We start from the raw sequence: 17,084 nt of genomic DNA, 5'->3' as shown, positions 1-17,084 counted from the left end.
GCTATCTGTAGAAATTCCTCCGCCTGTTTTTACAATGATTTTTACTTCCTTACAGACTAGCTGTTACCTCTTGGGAAAACTGAGAGCCATTCTTCATGCTTCTGAGTGACCTTGCTGCTTTTATTTTGCCTTTTCTGTGTTAGACTGGAAGCTCCTTGAGGCAGAGAATTGGCTTTTTTTTTTTTCTTTTTCTTTTTCCCTTTTGTGGATTTGCAGCTCTGTAGATTTCCAGTAACAATAGGCAGTGTGCACAGTGGTTTCCCATCAGTGCTTTTCCCACGAGGTGTCACAGCCTGTCCCATCCTGGAATGACTCTTGCCAGAAGGAGCAAGCAGGATCCTGTCTTTTGGAGCAGGCAAGGGAAAAAAAAAAATAAAAAGATTGGCAATCTGAATTTAGTAATTGCTTCAAAAAGGTAATTTTCAGTTCTGGGTGCCTGCACTTTGATGTAGCACCCCTCTGGCACTGACACCCGTTGACATGAGTGTGTGTCAGGAGGGAAAACAAACTCCAACATGTAGAGGTAAAGTTTGAAAGAAAGCGTTGGGAATCGAGAGTAAAAGTCATGCTTAAAAGAAAGACAGTAATTGATATAAATTGTTAGGTTAAAAATGTTTCACGCCTAAATTAGATGCTTGTGCCGTTTTGGGGGAGCAGGGATTTTATTACAGGGCCAAACAGCCAGATGTTTACCTTGGGGTTTTGGTGACATGACTTATGTTTTCAGGTTATTTTATCCATGAATTCAAAAGCCCGTGCTGAAATGTGGCTGTATGTGTTTAGTCATAAAAAGGTTCTTGTATTTCTCTAGTCTGCCTGGCTCTTGTGTCTGCCGGCTTGGACCCCCTTTACAGGAGAGCCTGCATTTGAACTGCTTCAGAGCTTGAGCTCCATCCAGCTCAGAAAAGCTTGGCTGGTCAGTGTGAACAGAAACAAACGGCTTTGAAGCCTGCAAACTTCATTCTGCTGTATTTTTTTTTTTGCTGGGTTTGCACAACTTTAACGATCAAGAGGTGAAACATCCATTTAAACAGAATCAGAATCTGGTTTCGGTCTTTCGGATCCAATTGTAAAAAGACTTTTCTTCCTGCCAGGGTTCGCAGCTCTGTGCCTGGAACGGTTTAAAAATCTAAGAAACATTTTAAGGGATTGTACGTGGGTAGGGCTGATGAAGGAGAAATACCTTTCTCTTTGCATTTTCACATGGCCTGCCTTTGCCAGAGCTCTTGCCTGTTTTCTGTACCACGTTGGCAGCCAGAGCTTGCAGGTCTAAATGAAGCGTTACTGAACAAAGGCACTTTCTGTTTTGAACTCTGTGCCCTGAGTCTACACCACCAGCCTGGCCCGGCATTTATGTTAAATAAGGTCAACAAATATAGGCAAGCTGTGTTTTGCAAATTAGAACAAAACAAAACAACAACAACAACAACAACAAAAAAGCCTTTCTTTAATTCTGCCCTCTTTCTTGTTTCTCAGGCAAGAAGAGAAACCCTGGGCTGAAAATTCCTAAAGAAGCATTTGAGCAACCACAGACAAGCTCCACGTAAGTCTGCAAACACTAAGGGAGAATGAAAAGAAAACCACCAACCCCAGCTGCCTCCCAGCCTTTGCCACGGCCGGGTCACGGCCAGCACCCGGGGCTCCTGTGTGTGGGTCTGGGGTAAGGGCAGGAACACGAGGGACAGGGACAAAACCCCCAGGTTAATGCCAGCACCATTACAGGAGGTTAATAACACCCCTTGTGTTTCTCTTGTAGCCCCAGGGACGAGCAGGGGGGCTCAGCCCATCACCCTCTGCCCATCACCGCCCCTGGTCCATGTCTCACGTCTTCACGATGTGCCCAGGAAAAGGGAAAAGCAGATTGGGGACCCGATTTTACCCCATGTGGCACTTCTGCCACCCCGTTTGAGGAGCGTGTGTTTGGTCAAAGCATAAAAATGCATCCCCTTCCCTGCAGACTCGGCCTCGCAAAGGGAAACCCTGGGTTTTTAAGGCAGTTTGTGTAACTCCAGCCTGCTTGGCTTTCTTTGCTTCCTTGAGGACTGACTTTTATTAGGCTGTTAACCCGTGCTGTGTGACTTGGGTAATCATTTACAGCGCTGTGAGGCCTTTATGCACATTTAATCCCTTTTTCATACGGGCTGGCCAGGATTTGGTGCTCGCCACCTGGCTTGCCTTCTGCAATGGGTCTCTCTGGGTTCCTGCACAGGGACATTGGGTGTGAGAAATGCCAACTCCTGCAGCGTCCTTCCTCACCCCTTTTTGGGGTGACTTTGTGGATCTTGGCTATATCTATTGATCCTACAAGGCCACGAGGCTGGTCAGGGCTGCTGGCCTGGGGTTGTGAGAGGATGGTCTGGGGGACCAAGGGGTTGTATTTAGTCATTTAGGGAAAATTGGTATTTATGGAGAACATTTCACATCTTTTCTCTTTTCTCTCCTGCAGGCCACCCAGAGATCTTGACTCCAAAGCCTGCATCTCTATTGGCGAGGAGGTAAGTCATGGTGAGAAGACCTCTTGGGCCAGGCGACCATCCTGGGCTGGTTGCTGTGGTGCTGGCAGCTTGTCCAGGAGGGCTGCTCCTGGTATTGATTAACTTCAGCCCCCCAAAAGAAGGGCAGACTAATAAAAAACAGCTAGTAAAAAAAAATGCAGCCCATTTTGCTTGAAATGGAAGACAGTTGCTGGATGAGTAAGAGCTAAGAAGAGCCAGCCTGGGAGCTTGTGTGAGCCTCGACAGCCACCTCCACCTCCAGCCAGAGAGAGCTGAGTAGCATCTGGTGTTTGTGCTTCTCCAACACGGGCTGTGTGGGATGATGGCCCCATGGCCAGCTGCAGTGTCACCTACTGCCTGTCACCGCTCTGATGAACGTGCCCCACACGCTCACTCTTTGCATCCCATCACACCTGGGTCCCCTTTGTGTTTTCCACCTTGGAAACTCCTTCCTTGCCTCAATATGAGTGCAGCTGATCCCCCGGAAATAAGGATTATAAAACAAGGGGATTGCTAGCAGCAGGTTTTACTCTCCTTTGCAGCTCCTTTGCTGATTTAAAGCCTTCATCCGAAACATTTCCCTTTGCTCATATTGAAGGCCATCTCATCTGGAGTCTAACTCAGGGTAGATCCTCCTGTCCTGGAAGCAAATCCTTCTGACAGCATGGAAACCAGTCCACCTGATGTTCTCAAAAACATAGCAGGGGAAAAACAAAACCGAGGACAGCTATTTTGATAGGAGAAAATGGCCCAGCAGCATTCATAAAAGCACTTTAAAGCTGGGTATTAAATTTATTAGGTGCAAAAGATAGGTCTTGGTGTCAGCAAATTAATTTATGAAGTGAAACGCTAATCCAATAGTGTTTTATAATGTCTATCTTTGGATGGTTTTCTTGCATTTTGTATTTTGTATTTTCCCTGGCATGGAGCGGGGGCTGGAAGGTGGAAAGAGTCTGGGATGCCTTTGGAGTGAAATGGTGCAGCACCGCGGCAGGAAAAACGCCTGCTGCTGGAGCAAGCGCCCGCTCCAGGAAAATAATTTCTCCCCTGCCATCCCAGGGGTGAAGAAAAGCTCAAACGCTCCCAAAAAGGCCCCATGCACAGAGGCAGAGAACTCATAGAATCACAGAATCATATGGGGTTGGAAGGGACCTCTGGAGATCATCAAGTCCAACCTCCCCCACCGAAGTGGGTCTACCTAGAGCAGGTTGCACAGGATCTTGTCGAGGCAGTTTTTGAATGCCTCCAGAGAAGGGGACTCTACCCCCTCTCTGGGCAGCCTGTTCTGATTTTCCCCCTTGCAATCTCACTTTTGTCTCCTGTCTGTTTGCCATTATTCGGTGCAAAGAGAAATGCACTTGTAGAACCCAGAGCTCGGTGTTTTTTGAGGCTGGAGATGGGTGGCTGTCTCAGAGGGACTTGCATTTCCATGGAGCTGTTACCCGTCTGTCCAGCCGCGTTCCTGTAGGACGTGCTCCCTCTTCCACCAACCAGCCTTTCTACACTCCCCCCATCCCTGGGGAAAGCCACTTTCCCTCCTCTCCTTTTTAACTTCCCCGCTACATTTAAGAGCGGCCTTGAGAGAGTCCAAGTGCTTTTCTGGAGAGGGTCCTGTTGAACAGTCGGAGCAGTGTCAGTCGGATGCTTAAATCCCTGCCGTGGAGCACAAAAATGTTAGTCAGGGCTCCTTTTGCAGGCGACGGAGCTGGGAGGGAGCGCCGGGGCGCACAGTAGGGCAGTGTACAGGCCCTGCGTGCCATGGCATCCCCAGCCAGCACTTTTCAGGCTGCAGGTTTTTCTTTTTTTTTTTTCTTTTTTTCTGCTGCGCCGGCAAAAAGCGGTGTGGGATTATGCGCCGTGAATCAGTTCATTATAACCCGCTTCTTTCTGGAGGATGATTGACTGATGTGGTTGTGCCTTCAGCAAACAGAATGGCTGGTTTTAGTAGAGAAGGGCGTATTTTAAACATCCAAAAATAATAATAAGCAAAAAATAGAGCCTGCTGCACAATATCACGGCAGAGGGGAGAAGGGCAGGTTAGAATGCAGGGTTCCAAACAAAGTCATCCTTTGTGTGAGGCCAGGAGAAAAGAGATCTCGAATGCTAGACAAAATAAATCCTCCGTGGTATGAAAACGGGGCACACTCAGCTGGTAGTTGGCCCATCCACAGGTCTGGAGAAATGAGCTTTTACAGGCCTTAAAAAACCCTGGAGATATTTCCGTGATTGTTTGTGGGAGGAGAGGGATGGAAGGGGAAAAAAAAAAAAAAGACTGAAGGTGATTCCTACGGGAGAAGCTGCCGAGGCATTTTCCATCCCAGCCCTGAGAGGATGGAGAAGCTGAAAGTGGCAGTGGCTAAAGGTGGATGGAGGGACAGGCGGGTGTGGGTGGTCCTGGGGACAGCATCCCACCGAAGGAGTGGTCCTTCCTGCGCCCGCGCTCAGGATGCTCATCAGGATGCTCATCAGGATGCTCCCTGCTCCTGCCGTGATGAGGCACGTTGTTTTCAGAACTCTGCTAATTACCACACAGGAGTTAATCCTCCTGACAGCCCCCGAGGACTGTGATATTTTTTCTAGATTATTTTTTTCCAGCTTTTTCTACCCCAGCAGGGAGGGGGATGCACGGAGGTGAATTGATTTGCCAAGCAGGGCTGGGTTTTAGGGGAGCTTTGCTCCTCGCAGAGCACGTACGCGCAGCCTTCGCCCTGATGGTTCTTCTCCCCCCGCAGAACTTTGAGGTGAAAGCCGATGACCTGGAGCCCATCTCCGAGCTGGGACGAGGTGCGTACGGGGTGGTGGAGAAGATGCGGCACATGCCTAGCGGGCAGATCATGGCAGTGAAGGTAGAGTGAGCCTCCCGAGGTGTTTCTGTCTGTGTCATTCTCATCTCGCTTGCTCTGACGCGTGCCTTTCCTGGGACCCGCTCCTTTCCTCACGGAATCCTCTTTCTATACACAGGCCAAAGAGTGCCGAGGCAGATTTTTGGGCCATTTAACCATGGAAAGGGGTTTGTTTTAAAAGTACGATGCTCGGTGTGTTTCCAGCATCGTGGTGCACACAAACATGTTGTTCATCTATGTCTGCAATATTCCTGTTTTCGCTAGGATTTTACAAGCTATTTGCCATCATTTTTTAAATACATGTATTTTTTTCTAATGTACATAGACCCTTGGACTCAGGGCCCTGCGCACTAATTGTAATTGCAGAGAAGAGTGTACTGTAAATTTAATTGCCTAAGAGAATTTTCTTCGGCTGGGACTTTTTTAGTCTTTTTGGAACAGGATATTTTTGTTGGGATTTTCACTTTGTCTGCTACACTGGGGTCTTGATTCATGGCAGGCTTGTAGGTGCTATTATGAAAAGTTTTCATAACAACACTTTAGACTTGTAAGCTTGCAGCTTGGGGAAGTAGTCATGGGAAAAGTTGTATTTTGGGAAGGACCAATTTTTGCTTGGCTGAATTTTAGCTCAAGTTTCCTTTCAGAGTAAGAAAAAAATAAAAAAAAAAAAGATGCCGAGCTGGAAGCTCTGAGCAAACTGAAGGACAATTCTTAGCTCCTCAGCTGTGGATAGACTTTGCTGGGGATGCTCGGAGGTTTCTCATGGCTTCTGTGCGCTGCATTTGCTCTTCGTGTTTGCTCTGACGTTCAGCAAACTGCAGAAGACCTCTCTGATGGAAGATCTGCAGGGGGTTCTAACAGGAACATTCAGGCTATTACTTGCATCTGCCATGCTGAACAGTTTAATTCTGTCACATTACTGACCTCGAGTGGCTTTGGCAAAGGAGCCTGTGGCAAGTCCTCTGCAGCAGCAGCAGCAGCAGCGTGGTACGGAGGTGCTGACAGCCAATGCTAAAATGCTTTGTCTTCCAGCGGATCCGAGCCACAGTGAACAGTCAGGAGCAGAAGAGGTTATTGATGGATCTGGATATCTCCATGAGGACGGTAGATTGCCCCTTCACTGTCACCTTTTATGGGGCACTTTTCCGAGAGGTATGGCATCCTGGAGATCAGGTGCAGTGTCCCCCTGGGAGACTGGGTCCTCTCCCAGGCTTTGAATTCTCATGCCTAGACTCCTTCCAAGAGCCAAGGGTTTAATCTCCATCGTACCATGGAGACTTGGTACGATATGGATTTGCTCAATCCCAGCCTAAGGATCCATCACGTACGGTTCCCTCTTGGTGAGCAAGGAGAGATGTGGTCCTACGTGAGGAGGGACCAAGGGCAGCCAAGCCCCAGTGCCAGGAATGTCCGAGGCCCCTGGGCTGAGATGTTGGGGCTTGGTGGTGGGTCTGAGTGATGGGGACAACCAACTCACAGCCTGATCCCTTAGTGTTAATATTGTCCTGACTTGCAATGAGAAAGCCACATGGAGGAAAAATGTGGAAAGCTCTGAAGAACAAGATTTATTGAAGAGTTTTAAGCGTTGCTCTGCAGAGCTGAACTTTTCCTGGCTGAGCATTTGCAGTGACCTGAGCACGTAGGGAACCTCATCCCCGATAACTTTCAGGACTCCTAAATCACTGGGACTCTGCTTTGGGAAAAGACAGCAGAAAATACACCCTAAATGGTAGTGGACAGCACTTCATTCCAGCTGGGGAGGAGGGAAAGAGAAGGCCCAGTACAGCTTTGTTGGATGACTTTTAAAAGACAGGGAAAAGGCAAACAGGCCAGCAAAAGGCAAGTGCCAAAGACCTTTGCGCGTGAAAGGAAAGGATGCTTCGTTCCAGTGGGCAGATATTTGCTTTCTTTGTCCTCCAGGGAGATGTCTGGATTTGTATGGAGCTGATGGATACCTCACTGGACAAGTTCTACAAACACGTCATTGACAAAGGCCTGACGATTCCTGAGGATATCTTAGGAAAAATAGCTGTCTCTGTGAGTATTAGCAGGGTGAGGAGGGACAGGAAAGGGTGTTTCTCTTCTAAACCAAGGCCTGCATGGCCCAGTGACCCTGCTGTATTGGCACCAGGAAGAGCATGGTCCATGGGCCAGCCCATGTGAGCATTCTTAGCTGGCTTCCAGTGTCTGGTCTGACAGGATGTTATTTATAAGGCATAAGTGTCTGTACACGTAGTTGGGAGGTTGCACAGCGTTAGATGTGGGGAGGGCCCTGCAGCTCCTTTGCTTTCTCATGAGTGTCCTGGTGCCCCTGAGAGATCCCTGGGTGCCCGCTGTCACCTCCGAAAGCTGTGAGGGTGCAGGACTTGTGGGAGATGTAGTTCCTGGTCTCCTGGTGGAGAGGAGGCCCAAGGAGGTCTCCAAGAAGATCTGGTGAGGATGGGGCTGGTGGAGATAGCATTTCCAGATAGCATACCAGGTAGCATTTCTTCCTCACCACGGTGTTGCCAGCTGTAATTCACTCTAGATTTATCGTTTCAGATTGTAAAAGCACTGGAACATCTACACAGTAAGCTCTCCGTGATCCACAGAGGTGAGTGCCAGGCACACAGCCACAACCGTGCCGGTGTCTGTCTGCCCTGTGACACACACTCTCAGTGCAGGGCTCCCAAAATACCTGAGATAAAACGGGTCTTTAGCAGCAAAAAGTATTCCCCAGCATCTCATGACTAGCAAAGCCCAGTCAGAGGAAATGTCTGCTGGTCCCAGCGTTTCCCCAAGGGGCAGAAGGCAGCTCCAGCCTGATGGTGCTGGCAAAGAAACCCCGGTTTTCCTCCTGGGTTGCATTTCCCTAGTGCACAGTCTGAATCCATGGTCTGCTTCCACACCTCTGCAAAATTCAAACAGACTTTTCCTGCTGACCCTGGTGGGCTTTGGATCAGGCTTTGGGGAGGCTTCTCCCCAGGCTTGGTGGCTCCACATTGATGTGGAGTGAGAGGCGTCTCCGTGCCAGCGTGATGCCTCATGCAGTGATCTAACCATCCCCTTCTGCGAGCTACCCGGAGCTCTGGTGGGGCAGAGTAGTGTTATACCTAAAATAGCCTTGAGTGAAGTAATAAAATACCCTCCTTAAACTCTTCTGACATGTTCCCCTCTGGAGCATCTCAAAGATGCCATGAACACGCTTAGGAAGAAACAAATTTGCAGTGTTGCTGCTTGACACCCTTATTTTTCAAGGACTGTTTTCAGTTTTGTGGTGAGGAGGAAAAAGCCCTCTCTGGAGTGTGTGAGAGCTGGGGAAAGGAGCATCTGAAGCGAGCGGGGCTCAGCTCTAGCAGGCAGTCACATCTTGTACATTCTGCTTGTGGCTGGGGGTTGAGTTTCTGCCTTCTGTATCATTGACAGTAGGTGGAAAATGCTGCTCGGCTTCTGGATTTCTGTTTACTTGTTTGATTTCCACTGAAAATTGTCTCATTTCAGCGTAGTAACAGATGGGTGAGGATCTCAGATACCTGAAGCTTTTGATTGCAAAGTGCTGATTAGAGACCAGATGTTAAGGCACTGTAAACCACCCAACCCTAATAAGCAGGACTCAAAAGCAGCTTCTGGCCTCCTTTGGATGGTGTTTCAGCTCTCCTATTTAATAGTTTATCACGTGTAGACAGAGGACCTTCTTGCAGAAGAGACCTCTTATTTCTGGCTGGCAACAGGGAAGGGGATGCTGCATTTTGAGGATCAGTGCTGGGACAAGGGAGAAGGGGGTAGCCTGCGCTACCTATACTGGGTTGAGGTTCCACCTGCGGTCACCTCCACGCTCTCATGGCTACCACTTACTGGCTCCTTTCTGTGCCTTGATTTCCCTTTCTGATGGTGATTATAACTGCCTTCATGAGCATGATGCAAGTGTGAGTGCTCCAAGGATTAGAAGGCCGTGATGGGAAGCAGATAAATCTGGCAGTAATAAATAGATGAGACACTGGCCTGATTTCCATAAGGTGTGGAGCACCCACACGCCTGCTGCTGTTTGTGTTGCCTTCAAGCTTGCTGTCCTTAAAATTAGAGGGCAATTCTGAAATCTTGATCCTTGTCTCAGTTTACGGCTCCCTCCTTCCCCTGCAACCCCTGCTCCTCTTCACCCTTGTCCACCCCTCATCCTTTCCCCACGGGTTTTCCCTTGTGCTGGCATGAGACCAGCTCCAGCTGGGGACTTCCCAGAGCTCCAGCCCCTTTGCAGACATCCTCTGGAGGTGTCTCCAGCCCTGCTGAGCTGTTCCCTTGGGAGAGCTCTGATGTTCGTGGCCATCCCCTGCTCGATAGGATGCGATGGCTACATGCAGGGTTACCTCCCTCACCCCCCCACAAAAAGTCTGGAAGTGAAGGGACACTTGTGGGACGTATGACAGGCCCATGAGAGGTCACCTGAGCTTGTGTAGCTGCAGCCAGGCGGGTTTCTGGCGTGCACAGGGCACAGGGATCTGCATGGGCAGCTCTGGTGCCCTCTGCTGATACAAACCTCTTTGGCTTCTTTCTTTTTTTTGGCTTCTTTTTTTTTTTTTGGCTTGGCACAGCCACCTACTCCTGACAGTGACTGTGGTATGTGTTCCTTCTTGCAGATGTAAAGCCCTCTAACGTGTTGATCAATACGCAGGGGCAGGTGAAAATGTGCGATTTTGGAATTAGCGGTTACCTCGTTGACTCGGTTGCTAAAACCATGGATGCAGGATGCAAACCCTACATGGCTGTAAGTTGAGCCGGGGAGAAGCTGTGTGTGAAAGCTGCTGGTGGGACAGCCAGAGGAACATGAGCCTGGGCATCGGGTCATCCCGGAGAGGGACGGATCAGCCTCTGGCATGTGTCCTGGGGACTCGTTTTGGAAGACGGATCCAAAGTTCCTTGTAAAGGGGCAGAGAAGGGAGATGGATCTCATGGGTCAGATCAGATCTCCTGGGCACAGCTTCTTGCTGCCTTATCACCTCCCTGTGACCTTGGGGGAGGCTCTGCAATTGCTCCGTCTTGCATTTTTGCTGTTTGCCCTGTGGGGACAATAGTACTTTCCATCTGGGAGGAAAACAGTCCTCAGGTGTCCCCCAGGGTCCTTCAGACTCCTGTTCAGGTTTTGCTCTCTGTGGAGCACTTGCACAGGGTGAAAATGGTCCTGGAGATTTGGGGCTTGTCACCCTCTATGTGCCAGATGTGCTGGGTCGGCTCCACCACTGCAGTCCCTACCATCTGCTTCTGGTGACCTTCACTGCTTGCCTTTACTGGCAAGGGTGTGGGACCAGATCTGGCCCCATGACAACCAAGGGAGCAAGCTGGTGGCATGGGCTAAGTGGTCCTGGCCTGCCACCATGAAAGACCCCACTGAGGTCGGTGAGCCCTGGGTGCGGACATCGTGCTGGGGTCATCCCTGTTCCTCAGCCACATTTTGTCTCTGTTCACAGCCGGAAAGAATTAACCCGGAGCTGAACCAGAAGGGGTACAGCGTCAAATCCGACATCTGGAGCCTGGGGATCACAATGGTAGGGTGACCTGGGGGCTCGCAGTGATGCTGGGAGGCTTGAGGGTTGCTCGTGGATTCATTTTCCTCCCCATAGCCCCCCTGACACGGGTGGCACTGGTTCCCTTAGAAGGTGGCAGGGTGGGAATGGGAATAGAGGTGCGGGAGTAGCGAGGAGCGTGCCACAGGGCTGAAGGGAAGGAGGATGGAGATGCTTTGTCAGGTCCTTGCTGTCCTTGGAGGCGGTGGCGGGGTCCCCACCCGGGTGGGGACCACCCCGCTGCGGTGGCCGTGGGCTGCCGGGAGATGGCAGCATGGGCTAAGGCGAGGGCGTCCGGCGCCGCACAGCTGTCGCCTTGGAGCAGGTTGGATTTCAAGCACACAAAAAAAATAAATAAAACGCACAGCTGTCGCCTTGGAGCAGGTTGGATTTCAAGCACACAAAAAAATAAATAAATAAATGCTCCCAGCAATCAGCAATTAGCAAAGTCCCCCTCAGAAGAGGAGGGATGGGTGATGCCTCCCACGCAGCGTTCAGGGGGAACCCATCTGCTCCCGGAGTTGTTTTATAGTGCAGTTACCCTTTGCAACGTGTTTTTTAACTTGTAACTTTCCCAAGCACGGACACGAGGGTACGGAGCATTGAATATGGAGATGGCCGTGTCTCCTCAGGCCTGTCCCTTTTGCTGGGGGAGGTTAAACAAGACATTGGGGCCAGGAAATGCCACTTATTTGTGCGGGCTTCAAAAAACAGATCCCTGGGTGGGCAGAGAGGAATCTGAAATGTGTGGGGCGGGAGGGTGAGCCGTGGGGTGTCTGCCCCCCATGCCTGAGGCGTGGGCTCTGTCTCCCCAGATCGAGCTGGCCATCCTGCGCTTTCCCTACGACTCCTGGGGGACGCCCTTCCAGCAGCTCAAGCAGGTGGTGGAGGAGCCGTCGCCACAGCTCCCGGCAGAGAAGTTCTCAGCAGAGTTCGTCGATTTTACCTCGCAATGGTAAAATATCCCCATGGCCCTGCTCCCCCTGGTCCCCTCACCCCGCCATGCTGCGGGCAGGCTGAGGAGGGCAGGTGCCGGCCGCCTCCAGCGTCCCCATCCCCACGGGTGCAGGGGTACAACCCAAATTCTCTGGAGTACAACCCAAATTTTTGAACACAACAGTACCTTTTTGGGTTTTCATGGCCTCACTGAGCCGTGAGGGCCGGGCTGGGGCCTGGCGCTGTGCAGACAAGGCGCACCCTTTGTCAGAGCAGCGGTGATGGTGGTCATGAGGAGTCTTCCCTGCCCGCGGTGGCGAGGAACAGGCTTGTTCACTTTGCAGGGGACACTCAGGAGGAAAGGATTTAGGAGGCTTTCTCCATCCCCACATCAGCAGCACAGGGTGTCTGTGGCCGGGCCGGCATGGCGGGCAGGTGCGGGCAGGAGGGTCCTCCAACATCCCCTCATGGCTGCCTCCTCCTGCCTCCCGCTCCCTGAGGGGCACAGCTCTGAGGGCAGGGGGCTGCAGCGTTCACCCCGCCATGGCCCCCCTGGGCGGCCGTCCCACTTACCAGGGCTCTCCGGCTGCTGGGACTCGGAGCTGGAAGCAGCGGGAGAGTTTGGCTGTGGCGTAGGAAAAGGGTTGGAGCAGATGCGCGCTGTCTGGAGGCTGCGAGAGCTGCATGAAAGCCCAGGCTCTCCCCGCGCCCGAGGAGACTCGCAGCTGCCCTCGGCGTATGGTTCAAAGAGAGCTGGCGGCCGCCCCGCGGCTCCTGACTGCTGCTCCCTCCAGCTTCCCTGGAAACCGCCTGGGAGGCTTTTTTTTTTTTTTTTTTTTTTTAGCAGTTGACAACTGCCCAGCAAAAGCAGCCTATGTTTGCAGTCACTATTTTAGGCTACATCACATGTCAATTACATAAACTTGTTTTACTGCTCTTGAACTGGTTCGAACAACCTGGGAAAGAGATTAGGGCAGTCCCTCCCAGCCGGCCATCCGCATGCGACGGCAGGACCCGTCCCCCATTGTGGGGTTTTTTTTTTTTTTTTTTTTTTATTTTCCAGGCGCTTCAGTGCCATCCGCCGCTTGCCAACTTGGCAGGTGGCTGGTGGGTTTGCCTGGTGGCCAAGAAAGGACGGCAGATCGACAAATACAGAAATGTGAGACTGTTCCCGAGCTGCCAGCGTCGGGGCCTGGAGCCCGGCCGGCTCTGTTGTGACCCAGGAAGGGGATTATCAGCCACTCCTGCCCGGGGACTTTAAGTACCGACATTCACATTATTCGGAGTCTTGTTCAAACATGTTTTCGAGGTCTGTGTGATTCAGCTGCACGCCTCTCCACCGACCCGCGCTGGGGAATACCTGCCCGTGCCCACACTGCTCTGTGTCTGTCAGAGGTGGGAGCTGCCTTGGAAAAACCCTCTCACGAAATGCCCACCGTTTTTGCAAGGCCCACGCTGAGAATTTGGGCCGGCTGCCTTTCTCCCATGCTGCTGGCTCACTCCTTCTTGTTGCAAAGTTGCCTGCTGGTGCCAGGCAGGCTGTTGTTCCCCACTGAACATTTTGCTTTTGCGAGCATGGTGCCTTGCAGCTGTAGCTGTGGGCTGATTTGGGAGTAAGATATCCACAGCCATTCGTGGTGGTTGCAGTGAGAAGAATGACCCCACTGAGCAGCACTCATGTTTTTAAAACTCATGCTTTTTGGAGCATGTGGCGGTTCCTCTCTTTGCAAATCCTATCCACCAGGCTCACTGAAGGTTCTTCAATGCCGGTGGAGTGGCCTGGACTTGGGAAAGGGAGCTTTGGCTGCAGATTGCTCTAGTTTTATGTTGTTGGAGTCTGAGAATTTCTTCTGACACCGAACCAGGGCACATCAGCTCAGTGTATTGAGATTGGCCTGGCTTAGGGTTGTCTCAGATTCAGGAGGTCGCAGAGTGAGTGAATCACACCATCTGCTGCCTGGGGCAGCCAAATCTGATTACCTGTAGCCACTGCAGGCAAGTTCCTGGGATGTCTGAGTCAGGATTAGATCCAAATACGGCTCTTCATTCCTGAATATTTACATTGATTTTGGTAACTTGTCACCAGATTTCCTGGTATTAGTAACCTGGGAACAAGGTTTTTGTTTGTAGAGAGTCTAAATTAGGAGGATTATACCCAAATCCTGCTTCTGGACACACCTAACCTTCAGATTCACCTTAGCATCTCGGCTTGGGCCGCTTTTGAGCTCAGAGGATGTGACACGTCCCGTACCTTCAGTTCGGCAATATTGGCACGTATCGTTACTAGGTTCCTCTCTGTTCATTCACAACATGACACTAAACATGAGCCCGCTACACACAGCAAGCAGGAAATATCTATTCAGTGTGTGTCCTCCGCTTCCTCTGGGCTCCGGCAAATCCCAGCAGAGGAGCGACTTATCATCACCGAGGTTCTCACTTTTGTTTTGCTCAGTGTGACACCTTTTCCCCACCACCGACGTGTACGTGTGTGAAGATCTTTTCAAGTTGCTCCAAGTGTCTTTCCCCTAAATACACTGTCAGGAAGTGAGTAGAGATTACGTCCTGTCTTTTAAAAGCTATTTTCTGCTGGAGGGAAACCAAAATAACTTCCAGCTACAACCCTCCAGAGCCATCTGTTGTAGGAGGGGAGAAAAAAAGGATGTCCCATGTAACCGTCCCTGCTGATAACAGCACGGTGATAAACAAATAGTTGTACACGTGCTTCAGAACCACTTGGTCACCGCTCCCAATCAGAGGTTGGAGGCTGATTCCACTCCCTTGGTCACTGGCCTACTGGGTAGTGCCCCAAAAAACAGTTGTGCCTGGCCCCCAGCAACAGGCAGGGTGTTGACTGGTATATATGGTGTCTCCGGATCTCTTGTTTGACCTTGACTGGGCTCACTGGGCTCGTGTACCCAGCACTGTGTACCGTTGGTGGCCCATCTGCAGCCTGTGTTGGTTGTAGGTGTCCTCAAGGCCCGAGCTATTCATTTAACATACAGATGAGTTGTTGAATTTACTCTACAGGGACTTGGAACCTTGCTTTTGTCATGGTATAATTTTATAGCCTTGCTTAGTTGCATAAATAATGTAACTTTTAATATTTTTTCTTCTTTTTTTTTTCCATTAAAGCTTGAAGAAGAATTCCAAAGAACGGCCAACGTACCCGGAGCTTATGGTGAGTGTGCCTGCATTAAGCAGTGTACTGGTTCAGAGCTGAGATGGATTACAGTGAGGTGCTGAGGACAGGGTTTCCAGTAGTGCCCGGTGATGTGGCATACTTAGCATCTCTGTTTTCATAACACATGTGAGAATCATGGCTCTTCAGGGTTTTGGAGGGGTGACTGCAAATCAGAGATGCTCTTTGAAATGTCCTTCAGGTGCTATTCCAGTCAGATCAAGGAGAAAATCATGGAAAAGCAGTTAACAAATTTGCTAAGGGAGAAGAGTGAGGCTGTGAAGAGTCAGTTAGTGAGGATAAAATCCCCTTCTTGGGTTTGTGTGATGGCTTCAGACACCTATGTGAAGTGCATGCTCCACAGGTGCTCCACTTGGGCTGCAGGAGCTGAGGGGTCTGCAAGGCTTTACTGTCGTGGTGCCTTGGAGAGAAGACTCTTTGGACAGAGTAATTTCTGGATGTTAGGGGCAGAGACGAGTCTGTGAGTAATAATTCCGGTTATTGAATTTCATCTGCTGCTTAGAGACTGTTTGCTGTGAGCACGTCTAGGACAGAGGAATAACTAAGGAAGAAGGTGCTGATGAAGGCTGACGAGGAGGGAAGCGCAGGGCAGCGCGGGGCTTTGAGGGCAGATGCACTTAACGGGTGATGAACTCCCAGCAGGGCAGACACTGGTGTTACTCAGCCAGAGCTCTGGGCTGGAGCTGGCAAGAACAGGGTGAGATTTTTCTGCTAGGGCTCCACAGCTTCGTGGCCTCTCTCTCTTCTGACTTTCTGATGTTGGTCCTGGTGCTCCTAATGGTCAGCAAAAAGCAGGCGAGCTTAGGAAGTCAGCGTCTAGTCCCTTTGTCACTCTCACCTGATCACAGCTTGCTAAAGGCAGGAAGGTGCCTAACTTTGTCATTTCTGAAGCTCCTGACCCAAATGCTTGCCTGCCCCTACATTCCCACCCCTGTCAGTGCCACTGGCAAGATCTTCTGGGTTAAGAGTGGGAACTGCTGGAGAATTTCCTCAGGTGTTGGTGTCTCCTGCCCCATAACTTGTAGGAGATAATGCACCATGTCATCCAGGGGGTCACCTTCATTGCTACCTCACCCTGCCTGCTCTGAAGTGTTAGGACCTCTGTGGTGTGAAGGTGCCAGGGTTTTCAGGTGCTTTCTGACTGCAAGACGTGCTGGAAATCCAGGTATCTTTTGAACCTGAGTTGTTAGCAATGAATAATTCCTGTGGCAGTTTTTGCTGGGCCCTGTAATGCAATTAGACTATATATAGATCTGATTTACACACAGTTTGCCCAAATACTGGTTTCAAACAAAGGGAGGCCTGAGGTTTATGGCTTCCCCCCCTCCCCCCTTTTTTTTTATTATTGAGTAAATACATATATATTTTAAGCAAATTTCTAAAGTTTGCCAAATGGCCTTTTATCAAAAAGGTTCACCAGAGCAGCTCCGTCTGTTGCAGCATTAATACCCATTGGCAAGCGAGTGCATTTCTATTGAATTAGGTTCTTGGATCACCTCTCCGGAGTATCTCAATGCTGTGGTATTTTATGGCTGACATGAATGTTGTGAGGTCCTGTGGTTGAGGGTTGCTGTTTTGTTGGGGTTTTTTTTTTCCCTCCTCTCTCTCTCATGGCATTAAGTTGCGGTACTGGATTGGACTTGTCATTTCGACCAAGACTGCTCCCTTGCTTTCCTGTGGAATTGAGGTTTCTCATGGAAAATATGACTCTGGGCTATCTTGAGCATCAGGAAAACTGATACGGATGCTTAATTTCGTTTTAAAACCCACTTCCCCAGGTGAAGTGGAGCATGAAACTACTGCAGGACTGGTGGTCTGCACATTGCATGGAGCACATCCCGCCTGGCACGGGGTGCTTTGTGCTATAACCAGGCTCAGTCGTTGCAAAAGGGCTGGGTGTGGTGACAGACAGGGCTGGAGGCCACCCTTGCCACCCGTGTCACGCTTGCGGGTGCTTCCAGGCGGCGGGAGCTCTGCTTTGGGTGTGATTGAGCTGGGATGTGAAGGCAGCAGCATCACGCTGGGATAATAACACAGCAGGCCATTTGGGCCACCTCACCGAGAGTTATTCAGG

General features: G+C 50.5%; 1 protein-coding gene across 3 annotated transcripts in view; it reads left to right on the top strand.

The window, feature by feature from the left end:
- Positions 1-1,474: 1,474 nt before the first annotated feature.
- MAP2K6 (mitogen-activated protein kinase kinase 6) overlaps positions 1,475-17,084 on the top strand; it is a 35,458-nt gene continuing 19,848 nt past the window's right edge. For 2 of the 3 annotated variants that reach the window (XM_014952254.1, XM_014952253.1), the window contains exons 1-10: positions 1,481-1,543; positions 2,447-2,495; positions 5,228-5,341; positions 6,371-6,490; positions 7,259-7,375; positions 7,880-7,931; positions 9,952-10,079; positions 10,780-10,857; positions 11,691-11,830; positions 14,944-14,989. In XM_014952254.1, coding sequence (XP_014807740.1) covers positions 5,303-5,341; positions 6,371-6,490; positions 7,259-7,375; positions 7,880-7,931; positions 9,952-10,079; positions 10,780-10,857; positions 11,691-11,830; positions 14,944-14,989 — 720 coding nt within the window. In that variant the 5' untranslated portion in view covers positions 1,481-1,543; positions 2,447-2,495; positions 5,228-5,302. Of the gene's footprint in view, positions 1,544-2,446; positions 2,496-5,227; positions 5,342-6,370; positions 6,491-7,258; positions 7,376-7,879; positions 7,932-9,951; positions 10,080-10,779; positions 10,858-11,690; positions 11,831-14,943; positions 14,990-17,084 lie in introns of all 3 variants that reach the window. The other variant, XM_014952255.1, reaches the window with a different exon arrangement.

The sequence above is a fragment of the Calidris pugnax genome, unplaced genomic scaffold, assembly GCF_001431845.1.
Source record: "Calidris pugnax isolate Ruff unplaced genomic scaffold, ASM143184v1 scaffold206, whole genome shotgun sequence".
Taxonomy (NCBI): Eukaryota; Metazoa; Chordata; class Aves; order Charadriiformes; family Scolopacidae; genus Calidris; species Calidris pugnax.
Note: the sequence above shows the minus strand (reverse complement) of the source record. Positions and strands in the feature narration are given on the sequence as shown.